General features: G+C 49.7%; 1 protein-coding gene across 1 annotated transcript in view; it reads left to right on the top strand.

Annotated features, from left to right (window-relative positions):
* Window positions 1-15,297, top strand: part of LOC115528050 (small G protein signaling modulator 1-like) — a 79,193-nt gene that overhangs the window by 42,928 nt on the left and 20,968 nt on the right. Inside the window, 6 exon segments of the mRNA XM_032595342.1 lie at window positions 1,007-1,171; window positions 3,064-3,202; window positions 4,617-4,681; window positions 6,905-7,050; window positions 10,188-10,316; window positions 15,019-15,201. Coding sequence (XP_032451233.1) covers window positions 1,007-1,171; window positions 3,064-3,202; window positions 4,617-4,681; window positions 6,905-7,050; window positions 10,188-10,316; window positions 15,019-15,201 — 827 coding nt within the window.

A 15,297-nucleotide genomic window follows, 5' to 3' on the forward strand; every position in this document is an offset into this window, starting at 1 on the left:
GCCTTAAGTGTCAAATACACACTGCATTCTGAAGACTTACAACAACCAACAGAAATATAAAATATCTCCTCAGTAATTTTATATTGATTACAGGTTAAAATGGTAACATTACAGATATACTGAGTTAAACAGAAGTTATTGTTGAAATTGATTTCATCTGGTCCCCCCCCCCTTTAGTGCAGCTTCTAGAAACTTCTGAAGTAAGCATGTGGCTTAGGTTGGATTCCTGTTGAACAGAGCTGGTCTAGGGCAGGGTTTCTCAGCCTCGGCACTGTTGATATTTTGGGCTGAATAATTGCGTATTTGGTGGGGTGGGGGTGGGGGGTCTGGTGCATTATCCCTGTCGTCTACCCACTAGATAGATGCCAGCAGCATCTAGCAAATTCCCAGGTCGTGACAACCAAAAATGTCTCCAGACATCGCCAGATGGCCTCAAGGTGCCAAAATTGCCCCAGTGGACAGCTGCTGGTCTAGAGCAAGGGTGGTGTCGGGGGAATGTCGGTTGAGAGACTATTGAATAGGATCTCGGGGTCTGACACCCTGGGTTGGAATCCCAGCCCCACCGTTTGTTAGCTGGACGGTCTTGGGCATGCTGCTTCCATGCCCCGTGACTCAGTTCCCGAATCTGCAAAAGGGGATAGTGGTAGTGCTTGCACTCAGTAGGTGATAGCTGTTGTTGGCGGAAAGAGAGGGGGACCTCAGTAAGAAAGGAATGTTACGCCAGTTACCACCCGCTGGGGCTGGGGCTGGGGCTCATTCTGAGCCTCAGTTTCCCCTTCTGCAGAATGGGAGAAGAGAGGCCTCCCTCACGGGGTGATTGAGGACGATAGGGCAATCCTGTGCCTGCACAGCAGCCAGCACATAGTAGGCACTTTATAAACACAGAGCCGTGTGGAGCAGGGCAGGGGAGAGGTTCAGCCCTGAGGAATTGGCTCTTCGCCTGTGTCAGTGTTCTGCCCACCGTGGACATTCCGTTTCACTGGTGCTTTCTGTTTTGTGTCTCAAGTTGCTCCCGACCGCTTGGGCAGCACTCCCCCAGTCTCCGTGAGCCTTGCCTGGACGGTGGTTCCTGCCAGCCGGTCGGTGCTAGTGGTGGCCAGGGGCAGTCAGTGGGCGCGAGCCAGATGGGACGCCACCTTCCCCATGCCAGGTCCGAAGCAGCAGCCCCCCAGTAACGTCTGGGCTACTCCCACCCTGGGGCTGGGTGCCGGCCACCTCTGCCATGTTGTCATTTGAGTCTTGGTCCCAATGAGGGAAGAGGGAGATAGACCAATGCCCTCACACTGTCCAGCCTCCCCAGTGCAGGATGTCAGGGGTTCCGTGGTGAAGGGATCCTTTGGTGATGCCTGTGGAGTGCAAGGGGCTGGGGTGCAGGCAGCCTTGCCACAGCTTGCTGAAACCGATCAGGGAAGCAGAGAACTGGGGACACTTTTCTAGAACATTTTACAGGGGCTCACTGTGCTTTCTTGGCCAGCTCATCTGTGAGTCAGCTTGGGGAAGAGCTTTCTATGTGACATTGTGAAGACAGCTTTCTATACTGTCAGTGGGTAGGGCTGGGCCCTGTCGGCTACTGAGCGCTGATGACAAGTAGCGTGGGCTCGGCAACCATTCCCCTCCCCCCGACCTTGCAGCCCAAGGGAAGAGGCCAGGGATTACCGGTCATCCTTGAGGAGGCGTGGCTGGTGGGGTCGATGTGAACCCTTCTTAATCTCCTAGGCAAACTAGGGCCCACAGGCTGGAGCCAGCCTCATTTTGTGCAGCCCATGAGCTAAGAATGGTTTCCACATATTTTTATTAATCGATAAAAATCAAAAGAGTAATATTTGTGACGTGTGAAAATGATCTGAAATTCAGGTTTCAATGTCCATAAATAAAGTTTTATTGGAACACACCCGGGCTCATGTCTTTGCATCTTGAGCATGGCTATTTTTGCATTCTGAAGGCAGAGTTGAGTGGCTGTGATCGCAGCCAAATGGTTCATAATCCCTAAAATGCTGACTGCCTGGTCCTTGATGGAAAATGTTTACCGAGCCCTGTCCTTGAGAAAATAATATTTTTGCACCTGTCTGGAGCTGTCACGAAGCCAGGAAATTAACAACAGAAATTGTAACGCATGTGTCACTGTCGTGTCGGTCCTGCAGCCCCGCAGATGCCACGGTTTCCATGGAGCTGGGAAAGGAGGCAGTGAGGGAAAATCTAAGTGCTGTATCCTGGGAGCACTTGATCAGGACTCTCCAATATCCAAGTGTTAGGAGATCAGTCATGCTCTCTTGGTTCTCGAATGTGGCTGCTGTTATCAAAATTGTTTTTGATATACAGACTTAAGGGCTCTCTCTCTAGCAGGTTTTAAATCAGTAGATCGGGGTGGGACACTGGCATGTGGCTTTTCAGCAAGCGTGATGCTGGGTGGCGGTCGCCAGCCTGCTTGAGACCCGTTGGTGGAACAGCTGTTTGGCTCAGGCTGATGGACAGTGCAGACAACCTCATCAGCGGGGCCTCTGCTGGGTCCCTTGCCCTTGGGTGCCCTGCCTCATCTGTTGAGTTAGGCTCCCTTCTGCCTCCCCGCTAGAGATCCTCTCTCCCAGAGAGTCTACCCCAGGGGACTCAGGATCATCAGCCTTGCCCAGAAACCCCCAGCAGGCCCCTCTTCCTTCTTGTCAGTCTCCTATAAGGACAGCTGAATGACAACATGGTGAGGCTTGGCCTGCTGTGGCACTGGGTCTATTTTCTTGGCTCTTGGCGTGTGCTCTCTCTCTCTCTCTCTGTCTCTCTTTCTATCCTCACTCTCCCCCCCACCCCGCCTTCTTCCTTTTTCTTCCTTTCTTTACTTCCCATCTGGTAAGGGCCCCAAATCTTGCTGGTGGCTTTCATTGGATCAGGTGGGCTCAAAGGCCATTATCTGGGTCAGATAATGATTGGGGTCGCTGTTTCTGGCTGTCACATTCAGAGTCTTTCCCTATCCCTGTGCTGGCCTAGGGGCGAGCTGCTTGCTTCGGGGTAAGGTTTCCGTGACCCACATAGATTTAACTGGGGCTCTTGCCCCATCCCTTCTATCCACCACAGCCCCCCAGGACCTGATGGATGTCTCCGTGAGCAACCTACCACCGTTATGGCAACCCAGCCCCCAGAAATCCTCCTGCTCATCCTGTTCACAGAGTGGCTCCGCCGATGGTGGCTCAACCAATGGCTGCAACCATGAGAGGTATGAGGGGCTTATGCCATGGGTCGAGGGAATGGAAAGATTTGCAGAAGATTTGTAGGCACCTGTTTGTTGCCCAGCGCTGAATTCAGAGGAGGGATGTAGGCTACAGAATCACTCAGGTCTGGGTCAAAGGCTAGCCTTGTGAAGTCCTAGCTAGCGGAGCTTCCTTACATGTATCGGTCAGGATAAACAAGGTTATGTTGCAGTAACAAACAGTCCTGCTATCTCAGTGGCTTCTTACAGCAAAGGCTTATTTATCATGCTTACTATGTGTCTGTCCTGGGTCAGCTCAGGGCTCTGCTTGCTGCCCATTAAAGGGCCCAGTGACACCAAATATTACTTAATGCCAAGCACACATGCCTCAGTTTGCTCCTCCACAGAATGGGGATACAAATGCCTGGTAACCTGAGCAAGTCTGCACCCGACCAACCTGAGGGTACAGTGAGGGTTATTTTCGTGTTTAATGCCTCCCTGCGTGTAACTGGAGGACATTAACCATGCCTCCTTCCTGTCTCCCTGGGTTTTGCTGGGTGGCTCCCAGGAGGTCCTGAGAAAAATATGCAACTATTCCTCCATCCTGTTCTCTGCAAGCATGCACAATACTCCCTTCAGCAGTCCTCGATTTCCCCAACACTGCTGGGGCCTTACTCCCCTCTCCTCTTGCAGCCAAAACAGCCCCCAAAACCCCCCCATGCAAGGAGGAGCTCTGAGGCATCACCTCTGCAATCAGCCAGACTCTGAATTGCAGTTTGGCTCAGTTTGGTTCAGCTGGGCCACTTGAGAAGTCAGAACTCTTGGTGCAAGTCACTGAAAAACCACTTCAGACTAGTTCAAATACGAAAGGAAATCGCAACAGGATGGAGAAGTCCAGAGGCATGGTGACTTCAGGCATGGTTGGCTCCAGATGCTCAAAACAGAAATCTCTCTGTTTCTTCAACTCTTGCCTCTGGTTGCCTCTGGTGGTTTCATTCTCAGGCAGGCCTTTCCTATGGAGTGGCAAGAATGGATCCCAGCAGCCACTGTCCTATATCCCTCTGGCTTAGGAGCTTGAACAGAGAAAAATGGGTCTGTTTCCCTGTAGTTCCAACAAAAGTCTCAGGGCTCATTCTCATTGGCTCAGGTTGGATCACGTGACCACCTCTTATTCAAGGACTGTGATTCCAACCTGAGTCAGGTACTGGGTAGATTCAGCCTCATCCAAACTTGCAGGTCCAGAATGTTGGGGAGGCAGTGACCCCAAAGACTAGGGGAAGTGGCAATGATGCTGTATGGGTAGAAATAATAGTTCCCCCGCCTCCAGTCCCCTTAACTGACTGGTTTTAATCTGCTCCCTACAGGCAACAAGCTGTGCTTCCCCAGGGAACCTGGGCTCTGTGTGGTCTTTCCTAAGTGTCGTCTTTTCCTCCACCTGCAGGGCTCCCCTGAAGCTCCTCTGTGACAATATGAAGTACCAGATCCTTTCCAGAGCCTTCTATGGATGTGCGTATTGGCTTTACTTACCATTGTGGTCTCTGGGAGCATTTATCAAATGCCTGTTGTATGTCAGCAGTGTGAGGGGAAGGTGCCTGGCTCTGGCACGTGAACCTCTGCTCCCCTATTTCCCGAATGTGTCTGTTTTTAGTGTAGTTACATGCACTTCTCTGAGCCTCATCTATAGATTGAGGATAAATTGTGTCTGTAGGTGCTGAGGGGGGACATCAAACAACGGGGCTTCTCAGTGGCAGGGGTCTGGTTAGTCACCATCGCATCCCCAGTGCCCACCTTAGAGGGCTTGTTTTCAGGATTAAATGAGAAGCATGTATAGAGCCCCTAACACCTAGCAGGACACGTCCTAGGTGCTCAATAAGAGTCGGTTCCCCTCACCTGTGGGCAGAAGAGTCAGGTGGTCTGATCCCTTTCCACGGAGTTAAAAATGAAAATTTAAATACAGGCATTCCGATGGTTTCTGTTTAACAAATGAGGAAACTAAGGCACAGGGAGGCAAGGTAACTTGTCCAAGGTCACACTGCTAATACATGACACAGCCAGAGCTCAAGCCTAACCCACTGACCACAAAGCCTGATTTTTTTTTGTTTTTCATTCTGCTGTGATTCTTAGCACATTTTATTTCCCCAGCCTCCCAGCCTAGATGGGGGAGATAAAACACGTATTTTCAGGGATTCCAGAAAAGTGTTACTATGTCCTGCATGGCCTGCGGAATAGCAGCTCAGGCCGTGTCCCCCCGCGCCTGGAGAGGCAGGGAGAACGTGAGCTCTCAGGATCAAGGTTTTTGCCTGTTCTGTTATCACCCATCCCCAGTGCCTGATGCAGGGCCTGGCTGGGAGCCAGGGGAGCGTGGACACATGTTTATGGAACCCAAATGGAAAAGCTTCCTGGAGAAAGGGTCGAGGGTCAAGATGGATCTTGAACAATGTTGTCATGTGCCATGGCTCATCCCTGATGGTGGTTGAGAGCCCAAGTTCTGGCGCTGGGCAGCTGGGGTTCAGATTCCATCTCTGCACTTCCCGGTGATGTGACCTGGGCAGGTGACACGAGCAGTCTGTGCCTCAGTTTCTTCATCTGTAAGATGGAGAAGATAGGAGTACCTGCCTCATACTGTTGTGAGAATTTAATGAGTTGCATTATGGGAGCTCTGGCAGCTCCCTGGCACGTAGTGTATGCGTGTGTCAGTATTAGCCATCTCCTCCTCCCCTTCCTCCCCCTCCCCCCTGCCCCTCCTTCCCCTCCCCCTCCTCTCCTTCCCCCACCTCCTCCCCTCATTTCTCCCCTCCCTCCCTTCCTCCTCCTCCCCCCTCCTCCTCCTCCCTCCCCTCCCTCTCCTCCTCCCCCTCTTTCTCCTCCTTTCTCCCCTCCCTCTCCTCCTCCCCCCTCCTCCTCCTTCCTCCCCTCCCTCTCCTCCTCCCCTTCCTCCTCCCTCTCCTCCCCCTCCTCCTGCCTCTCTTCACCCTCCTCCCCCTCCTTCCCCTCTTTCTAATCCTTCTCCTCCTCCTCCTCCTACTCCTCCTCCTCCTCCTCATTGCTGGGAGGGGTGAGTCCTCAGGCTCCAGAAAGCCCAGGGTCCTCTCCAGGAGTTGATAGGGGACAGCCAAAGGGAGGGGGCATGGTCAGAGCAAACACAAGCTGTCATTTGCTGAGTGCCTCCTGTGTACCAGGCACTGTGCCCTCCAGGTGCCCAGGGTGGAGCGGACGAAGGGTGGCAGGTTGGCAGGCATTCGATGAGAGTGCGGGGCCATCTTTGAAAGCAAACCAGGCGCATCTCCCAGGGCCTTCTTTATCTAGCTGCACTGTGAACAAGAGCTGCCCACCTCTGCCATTCTCTTTCTTGCTACGGATCGGAGGCACCCAGAGGCCTGGAGAGCATGTGGAGTCCCTGCCTCCTTCCTGCCTGCCCCTTGTCTGCCTCCTGCCCATTGATTAAATGCCTTGGCTTCCGGGTAGAGGAGGTAATGGCACCCTGGCCTGGGCTGAGAAAGGTGACCGACTTCCCTAGGCTCACAGAACTATTAAGCAGTCAAGCCAGCAAGTGACTTCACCCCTCCGAGCCTCGCCTTCCTCATCTGGAAGAGAAGGATGATGGGACTTTCTGCGTCATGAGGGTTCACTAGGATTGCAGGGTGGGGCAGCGTTTTGAGATCCATGAGACAAGGCAAGGCAGGCTGGATGGTGGATGATGGCACTTTCCCTCCCTCCTTCCCTCGCCAGGGCTTGCCTACTGCAGACACCTGTCCACTGTGAGGACCCACCTGTCAGCCCTGGTCAATCACATGATCGTGTCTCCAGACTTGCCCTGTGATGCCGGACATGGGCTGACGGCCAGGATCTGGGAGCAGTACCTTCAGGACAGCACAGTAAGGCTTGGCCTGGCTCTGCCTGCAGTGGGGCAGAGCCCTTGGGGGGACCGTCTTGTCATCTGAGCAATGAACCCACCTGCTTGCAGGGACTCAAGGCGGCTGTGACACCTTAGGGGTGGTCTGCGTACCCCACCTGAAGGCCCCGCCCTTCTTGAGAGTGCTAAAACCCACGGCCCCCTTCTGCCCATGGGTGTGAGGATCCAGGAGGCTGGAGTGTGCACGTCCTCTCCTGGAAGGAGTAAAGAATCTGTCACCAAGGATTTATTAAGCATCACACGTATGCACAGTGCTGCACGAGGTGCAGTAAGTCTCTTCCGCAGGAAGGTTGAAACTACTTAGCTACTTAGGAGGATGGTAGCTAAGTCAGAGGAGGCAGCTGGGCCCAGAAAACCGCCCCCCAGCGTGCAGAACCCTTCCACTTGGCCTCACGACCTGAGAATCCTCCCATCAGATATTTCACCTGGAAACGCATCTCTAAGGTTTTCTTACTAGAAGGCAAACATCCCTGCAAGGAAGATGTTTATGTGTGAAAAAAGTTTCACAGTCAAATAGCTTGGGAAACGAGAGGGGTCAGCTTTTCTGTATCCTGCAGAACTTCCCAGAACCTTGGCTAGACTGATAGGCTTATGGCTCTCAAGAAACTGGGTGGGGGGGGAGGGGGAGGGGGGAGAGCATATGGAACAGTTTCTAAATGTTCCTAAATGAACTGTGAGATCATGACCTGAGCCAAAACCAAGAGTCGGACACTTCACTGACTGAGCCACCCTGGTGCCCCTGTAATTCTTATTTTTTTAAAAATGAGGTAACAAAAAAAAATGAGGTGACATTGAGTTTGTATTTTAAGCAACAGCTTCATTTTATAGCAAAGATGTCTTTCAGATCTCTAGGCGAAATGTTGAACGTTAGAACCTTCACACTTCGTTGATGAGTAGACCATACTTTATTCAGATCTTCCCCTAATGATAGACAGCTGGGCTCTTTCTCTTTTTATTTTTAAAAAATTTTTTTAAACGTTTATTCATTCTTGAGAGAGTGTGAGCAGGGGAAGGGCAGAGAGAGAGAGGGAAACACAGAATCTGAAGCACGCTCTGAGCTGTCAGCACAGAGCCCGATGTGGGGCTCAAACCCGTGAACCGCGAGATCATGACCTGAGCTAAAGTCGGACGTTTACCTGACTGAGCCAGTCAGGCGCCCCTGGGCTCTTTCTCTTTTTAAAAATTATTTCAAATAGGGCTTCAGTCGACATCTTTATAAGCACATATAATTCTGACTAGTGCTTTTATTTCGAGAGTAGATTCCTAGAAATAAAATTGACTGATATGCATTTAAAATTTAAATAGATGTGCCAGTTTACTTTCCCAAAAAGTCCTAGTGCTCATAATCCCAGCTGGCCTGGGAGAGTGCACATTTCCTGAGGAATTCAAAAGATTTGTAGACTTCTGGGCTCCACTCCAGCTTTACTGATTTAGCATCCCTGGGAGTGGAGCCCAAGAATTTCTGTTTTTTGAAAGTTCCCCAAATGCTTCTAGTGATCTCCCCAGTTTGGGAGGTGCTAGTCTAAGGACAAGTTGGTTGAAAAGATGGATTAGTCAAAAGTGAGTATTTTTTGTCTAACACTTTTGCAACAGTTTCGCAAACTGGCCATGTTTTTACCCTTCTTGGTTGCATTATTGCATTCGGGTGGACTGAGCTGCAGTAACCAATACAGTAACTACTTCAGTTGCTTGACATCATGAGTGTATTTCTTGCTCACTCTTCAGTCCTCAGTGGGCGTTCCTGGTGGGTGGCCATCTGTCCTCCCTCCAGGGGCTCAAGAGTCTTTCATTCTTGTGGCCCCACCATCCTCCCGGGGGCCTCATAGTCATCTGCCTCCATGCAGCGGAGCAGAAATACATAGTCTGAGGGGAATACACCTGCTTCTTCAAAGCTCTGGCCTGGAAATGGCTTGTATCACATCCTATCTCATCCCATTGGCCAGAACCTAGTCACATGGCCACATCCAACTGCAAAGGAGGCTGGGAAATGGAGTCCAGCTGTGGGCCCCAGGACCCGAGCAGGTGGATTTTCAATGAAGCATTTACAGCCTCAGCCACAAATAGTTGTCTGATCTTTAAACTGCTTTGACAAGGCTGTTGGCAGAAGGTGAATTAAAATTTCCAACAGAGACAAAAGAGTGGCTGGTTTTGCCATTGTGGTGAGGTACATCTAAGACTAGCATTAAGATGGGAAATCTTTGGGGCTCTTGTCTGGCTCGGTTGGTAGACCATGGGGCTCTTGATCTCAAGGTCGTGAGCTTAAGCCCCATGCTGGGTGTAGAGCCTACTTAAAAATGTGAAATATGCTTGTAATTTTAGAATGTACAGTAAAGAGATGGGAGGAAACTGGACCTTGCTGCCCTTCAGAGTGGCTTTTCAAAAAGCAGTCATTGGCGTTTTACACACACACACAGATGGGACCTGCTGGTCCCCTCAGTGTGACTAATTACAACTGCAAAGCCTTTGCCTGAATATGAGTTTTAAAAAGAGGGCAAACCTATTTGACAATACAGCAAACAGTTGTTAAAGTTATTCTCGTGTGCACAGAAGTTACTAGTGCATGAAGAACCAGCTGGAAATGTTCATTTTGGATTGATTTGCTTTTAAACAATTTTCTCTGAGCTGAGTCAAGGTTAATAACTTTGAGATGGTATGGCCAAATAAACACAATGCACGAAATTGACTAAAAGCTAAGTACAAATGTTAACTCATTGTATACTGGCCTTTTTTTTTTTTTTTTTGTAAAAATGGGCTCACACTAGATATATTCTCCACCTTGTTTTTTTCCACTTAACAATATACATCGAACATCTTTTTGTTGAAGTTCTCATGGATGCACCTTCCGCCCTTTTTACGCTCTGTTGGTATTCCTGTGTAGGGATGCCCCGTTCCCCACCCCCCCACCCCCGTCAGCAGGCAGTTGGGGGATTTCCAGGGTTTTGCTTTCTCATATGATGCCATGATGGATATCCCAGAACATACGGCTTTGTTTGTTCACACCATGATCTCTAAGGACCAGGTCTGAGAAGTGGGACTGTCAAGTCACAGAGCCCACCTTTCCTGTTGACCAGACCCTTTATTTCCTCCCACCTACCACAGAGTTACGAGGAACAGGAGCTTCTACGCCTCATCTACTATGGAGGCATCCAGCCGGAGATCCGCAAGGCCGTGTGGCCCTTCCTCCTGGGCCACTACCAGTTCGGGATGACAGAAACAGAAAGGAAGGAGGTTGGTTACACCTGATGGGCAGTGGGGTCTTTGGCAACAAAAGGAGCTGGGTACTGTGGGGATGGAGGTGTTCTGGTTCCATGTTGGACCAAGATGGCACAGGGGAACATGGGGGAGCCAGGAAGCTCCAGGGCAATGCTGCCTGGTAGAAATACAACACAAGCCACAGATGCCATTGTGTAAAATAAACTTTATTTTGAGAGAATTATAGATTCACGTACGGCTATAAGAAATAATACAGAAGGATTTATCTGATTTCTCCCAACGGTAGCATCTTACAAAACTATAATATCACAACTGGGGCATTGACATTTGTGTGTGTGTGTATGTGTAGCTCTCCACATTTTATCACATGAGTAAGTTTGTGTATCACTCTCATGGTCAACAAAATGAACATTTCTGATGCTACCAGGGTCCTCCTGTTGCCCTTTTGTGGCCACAGCCTCTCCATTCTCCCTGCCCGCCTAATAACACCTGACAACATTACCAGAACGTTCTTCGTTCCTGTAGTTTTGTCATTTCCAGAACGTATATACATGGAATCCTATAGTATATGGTATATAACGTTTTGGGATGAACTTTTTCACTCAGCACAATCCTCTGGCAATCTATCCTTTTCATGGCCAAGTGTTCTATGATGTTCCATGGTATGGATGTTTGACGATCCACCTGTTGATGGATAGGTGGGTCGTTTCCCGGTTTGAGCTTTACAAATAAAGCTGCTGTGAACGTTCGTGTTTTCCCTTGAGCATAAGGTGTCATTAAATGTTCAAGATGACAGTTGCTGGGGCACATGGCGTGCTTGTTCAGTTTTGTAAGAGACTGCCAAGCTTCTGCAGTGGCTGCACCATTTTATATTCCCACCAGCAGTATATGAGCGACCCACGCCTGCATCCTCACCGAGGTTTGGTCCTGTCACTATTTTTTATGTCAGCCACTCAGGCAAGGGGTAAATGATGTGTCATTGTGATTTTAGTTTGCATCTCCCAAATGACTGGTGATACTGCACGTTTTTGCATTGTATGCTTATCGCCATCTGCGTATCTTTGATGAAATGTCCGTTCGTGTCTTTTTTCTAAGTGAATCGTTTGGGTTTTTACTGTTGCACTTGGGAGCTCTTCATATGTTCTTGATACTTATTCCTTGCTGGGTGAATGGTTTGCAAATATTTTCTCCCCAGTCTGTCTTGTCTTTTCACCCTCTTTTGATTTTAGTAATTTTTTTTAAGTTTATTTATTTATTTTTGGGAGAGAGAAAGAGAGAGCAAGCGAGCAAGGGGCAGAGAGAGGGAGAGAGAGAATCCCAAGCAGGCCTCACTCCATCAGCACAGAGCCCAGCATGGGGCTCGAACCCACAAACCGTGAGATCATGCCCTGAGCCGAAGTCAGACGCTTAACTGACTGAGCCACCCAGGTGCCCCTTGTCTTTCATCCTCCTAATGAGATCTTGTACAGAACAAATGTTGAAATTTTTGATGAGGTTCAGTTTATCAGTTTTTCCTCATATACATTGTGCTTTTGGTGTCAGGTTGAAGAACTTTATGTTTAGCCCTAGATCCCAGAGAGTTTCTCCTATGTTTCTTTTCTCAAAGTTTTATCAAGTTCTGTAGTTGTACATTTTAAATTTAGGTCTGTGATCCGTGTTGAGCTCATTTTTGGATCCAGTGAGTGGTTTAGGTCAAGATTCATTTTTTGGCCTATGATGCCTGGTTGCTCCAGCACGGTTTGGTGGAAAGGCTGGCCTTCCTCTCTTGACTGGCTTTTGCGCCCTTGTCAGCACTCAGGTGGGCATATTAGCGTGGATTCTCCATTCCGTTCCGTTCATCTAATACCACCCTGTAATGAGAAATCTTTAGCTGATACCACACTGTCTTGATGACTGGAGCCCGTGTGTTAATTTTAAGCGTTTAGTTAATGTTATGGGACACCTGGGTGGCTCAGTCGGTTGAGGGTCTGACTTTGGCCGGGGTCATGATCTCGCAGTTCATGGGTTTGAGCCCCGCTTTGAACCCCGCGTTGGGCTCTTTGCTGACAGCTCAGAGCCTAGAGCCTGCTTCCGATTCTGTCTCCCTCTCTCTGACCCTCCCCTACTTGTGCTCTCTCTCTCAAAAATAAATACACATTAAACAAGTAAATATAAACAAACAAATGTTTAGTTAGTGTTTTAATAGTCCCATTTTAAAAAGTAGAAGGAAACAGATGCCTTGAATTGTTCTTAAACATCATTCCCAGTTCACAAGAAGTTGCAAAAACTGTAATAAAGAGGTCCTGTTGTACCCATTGCTCAGTTTTCCACAATGGAAACACCTCCTAGAGCAGTAGCACATTATCAAAACCAGGACATTAGCATCAGCACAATATCACTAGCTACACCACAGACCTCTTTAGGATTTTAGTCACTTCTGCATTGGCTCGCGTGCATGCATACACGTGTGTGTGTGTGGGTGTGGGTGTGTGTGGATATGGGTGTGTGTGTGCGTGTGAGTCCACATCACTTCCTTAAGATGAAATTAATTTTAATGATATATTTTATTTAACCCAACATATCCAGTACGTTACCATTTCATTGTGTAATCAATATAAAAAGTATTGCGACATTCTACTTGTTTTATTCATACTCCGTTTTCAGTACCTGGTGGCATTTTACATTCCTTATCCATTTCCCACCTGTGCTATTTACTAAATATTTGTCAGTAAATTGACTCACTGCAAAATGTATGTAACTTACTTAAAAAGGTATTTCATATCCCTGCCATTAATGGAAGACTGACATGATTTGGCATAACAGAAGGAAAGCTATAAAAATAAATAGAATACGACCAAATGATATAACTCAGTTCCACGTAGATACTGTAGCCTGCCTGAAGCCTGCTCTCTTTGTTAAAAGAGGGGATTATGAAGTGTTATTGGAGGTGTTCAAGGCACGGTAGCACCAGACTGGCCTTCCTCGTAATCCGAAAAGTAGAAGGGGAACTGAAAATGGAAATCACACTGTGATTCCAGATGATAAGACCCTGTGCCAGTGAACTGTCTAAAATCATCTCGGGACCAGCACGAGGCCCTCCCATGCTTCACCCCCTGTCTCGTGGGCTCCTGGCAAACAGGAACAGAGTTCTGGGGTGCCAGGTCCTGTGCTTGGGACCGGGGACCCAGAGGTGCATTAGATGAGTTCCTTGCCAGTGTAGTGGGGGTTTGTGCAGAGTCAGATGTAGGCAAACCCCAGGGTTGTAAGAGCATACCAGGGCCACCTATGCCATGCAGAAGGCTACCTGCTTGCTTTCCAGGTGAGGAAGGGCCTCTCAGAAGAGGGGCCAGCAAGAGCAAAGCCCTAGAGGTAGAGGAGACATGTGTATGATGCAGTGTGGGTGTGTGTGTGTGTGTGTGTGTGTGTGTGTGTGTGAGGGTTTGTGGGGAAAAGGGTGGCAAGTGCATGGTGGACTTGGTGGCTGGAACAGGATAGTGAGGTGGGGGCAACAGTGAGAGGTGGGGCCGGGGAGGAAACAAAGAGGAGTCTGCTGAGGGGTAAATGCAAAGGAGGGGCCAGGCTGGGACAAACAGGCACCTGGAAGGAGCCCACTGGGGTCCTCCTGGTTCAGGGTCATGGGAACCTCGCCCAAGAAGGCAGTGGAAATAGGAATGTATGCTTGGACGAGTCTTCTGGAGGTAGGTCAGTGGGAGGAAGGGCAGGAATTTGGGCAGGGTGGACCCCGAGCCTCTCTCCGGAAGCCCTGGAAAGCTTAAGGATTCCCTGTCCCCCCAGCCAGGAGGCAGGCTCCCTGCCCTCTCTCTTCCCCTTCCTGCCTCTCCACACCCTTACTCAGATCAGCTTGTCCATGCCCATTTGTGCCCAGAGTTCTGGTGGTTTCAGAACCTCAGTTACCCAGGCTGTGTAACAGAAACAACACAAGTTGCCCTTCTGTCTGCTGAAATCCCACAAGGAAAATGCTTGAAACCTGTAGCCCTTTTCTAAGGCCATTGCTGGAGTCAAGGGAGAGGTCAGTTCTCTTCATCTTTGTATCCTCTGCACCTGGCCCTCTGTTGGGCACATGGGAGGCACTCAGTAAATGTGTTGGGTGTGTGGATAGATGGATGGCGTGAAGCGTCTTGCTCATCTTGTATCCCATATGTCTGGCTTGGTACCCAGCACAGAGTAGGTGCTTCCCAAATTGAAAGGATAAGTGAATGAATGAATGAAGAAGAAGGGAAGGAAGAATAATAAGAAAGAAACAGTCTTCTCACTTCAGCTGTCTCTAGGGTTTAGTACACTGCTTGGCAGAGGAGAAGCTCAGCAAGTATTTGAATGTGTATAGGAAGAGAGGGAGGAAAGAAGGAAGGAAGGTAGGCAGGCAGGAGGAAGGGAAGGAAGGAGAGAAGGGAGGGAGGGAGGGAGGAAGACAGGAAGGAAGGAAGGGGGAGGGAGGAAGAGGGAAGGAGGGAAGGGAAGGGAGGAAGGTAAGAAAGAAGGAAGGAGGGAGGGAGGGAGAAGAGGAAGAGAACATTGAAAGAAGTAGCTTTGTGCACGTTTGTGTATCCCCAGGGCCTAGCCAGGGCCCTGCACATAGTAGGTGTTCGGTCAATGTCTGTTGGACGTCCATGAATGATGAATGGGTGTCTCCAGTGCTCAAGGTCCCAGGTCAGAGCTGGCAGTCTCTTCTGGGTTGGGCCGGCTCTCCCCAGGGGTGACCTTGCATCTGCCCTGGCAGGTGGACGAGCAGATTCACGCGTGCTACGCACAGACCATGGCTGAATGGCTGGGCTGTGAGGCCATCGTGAAGCAGAGGGAGCGGGAATCCCACGCGGCTGCCTTGGCTAAATGCTCATCAGGGGCCAGCCTGGACAGCCACCTGCACCGGATGATGCACCGGGACTCCACCATCAGCAATGAGGTGACAGGCGGGATGCATCTGGGAGCACAGGGGGAGCAATAGAGGCCAGGATCTGCTCCATTTAGCTGTTGTAGGAATGGTGAAGGCTGGGTATCT

This window comes from Lynx canadensis, chromosome D3 (assembly GCF_007474595.2).
Source record: "Lynx canadensis isolate LIC74 chromosome D3, mLynCan4.pri.v2, whole genome shotgun sequence".
Taxonomy (NCBI): Eukaryota; Metazoa; Chordata; class Mammalia; order Carnivora; family Felidae; genus Lynx; species Lynx canadensis.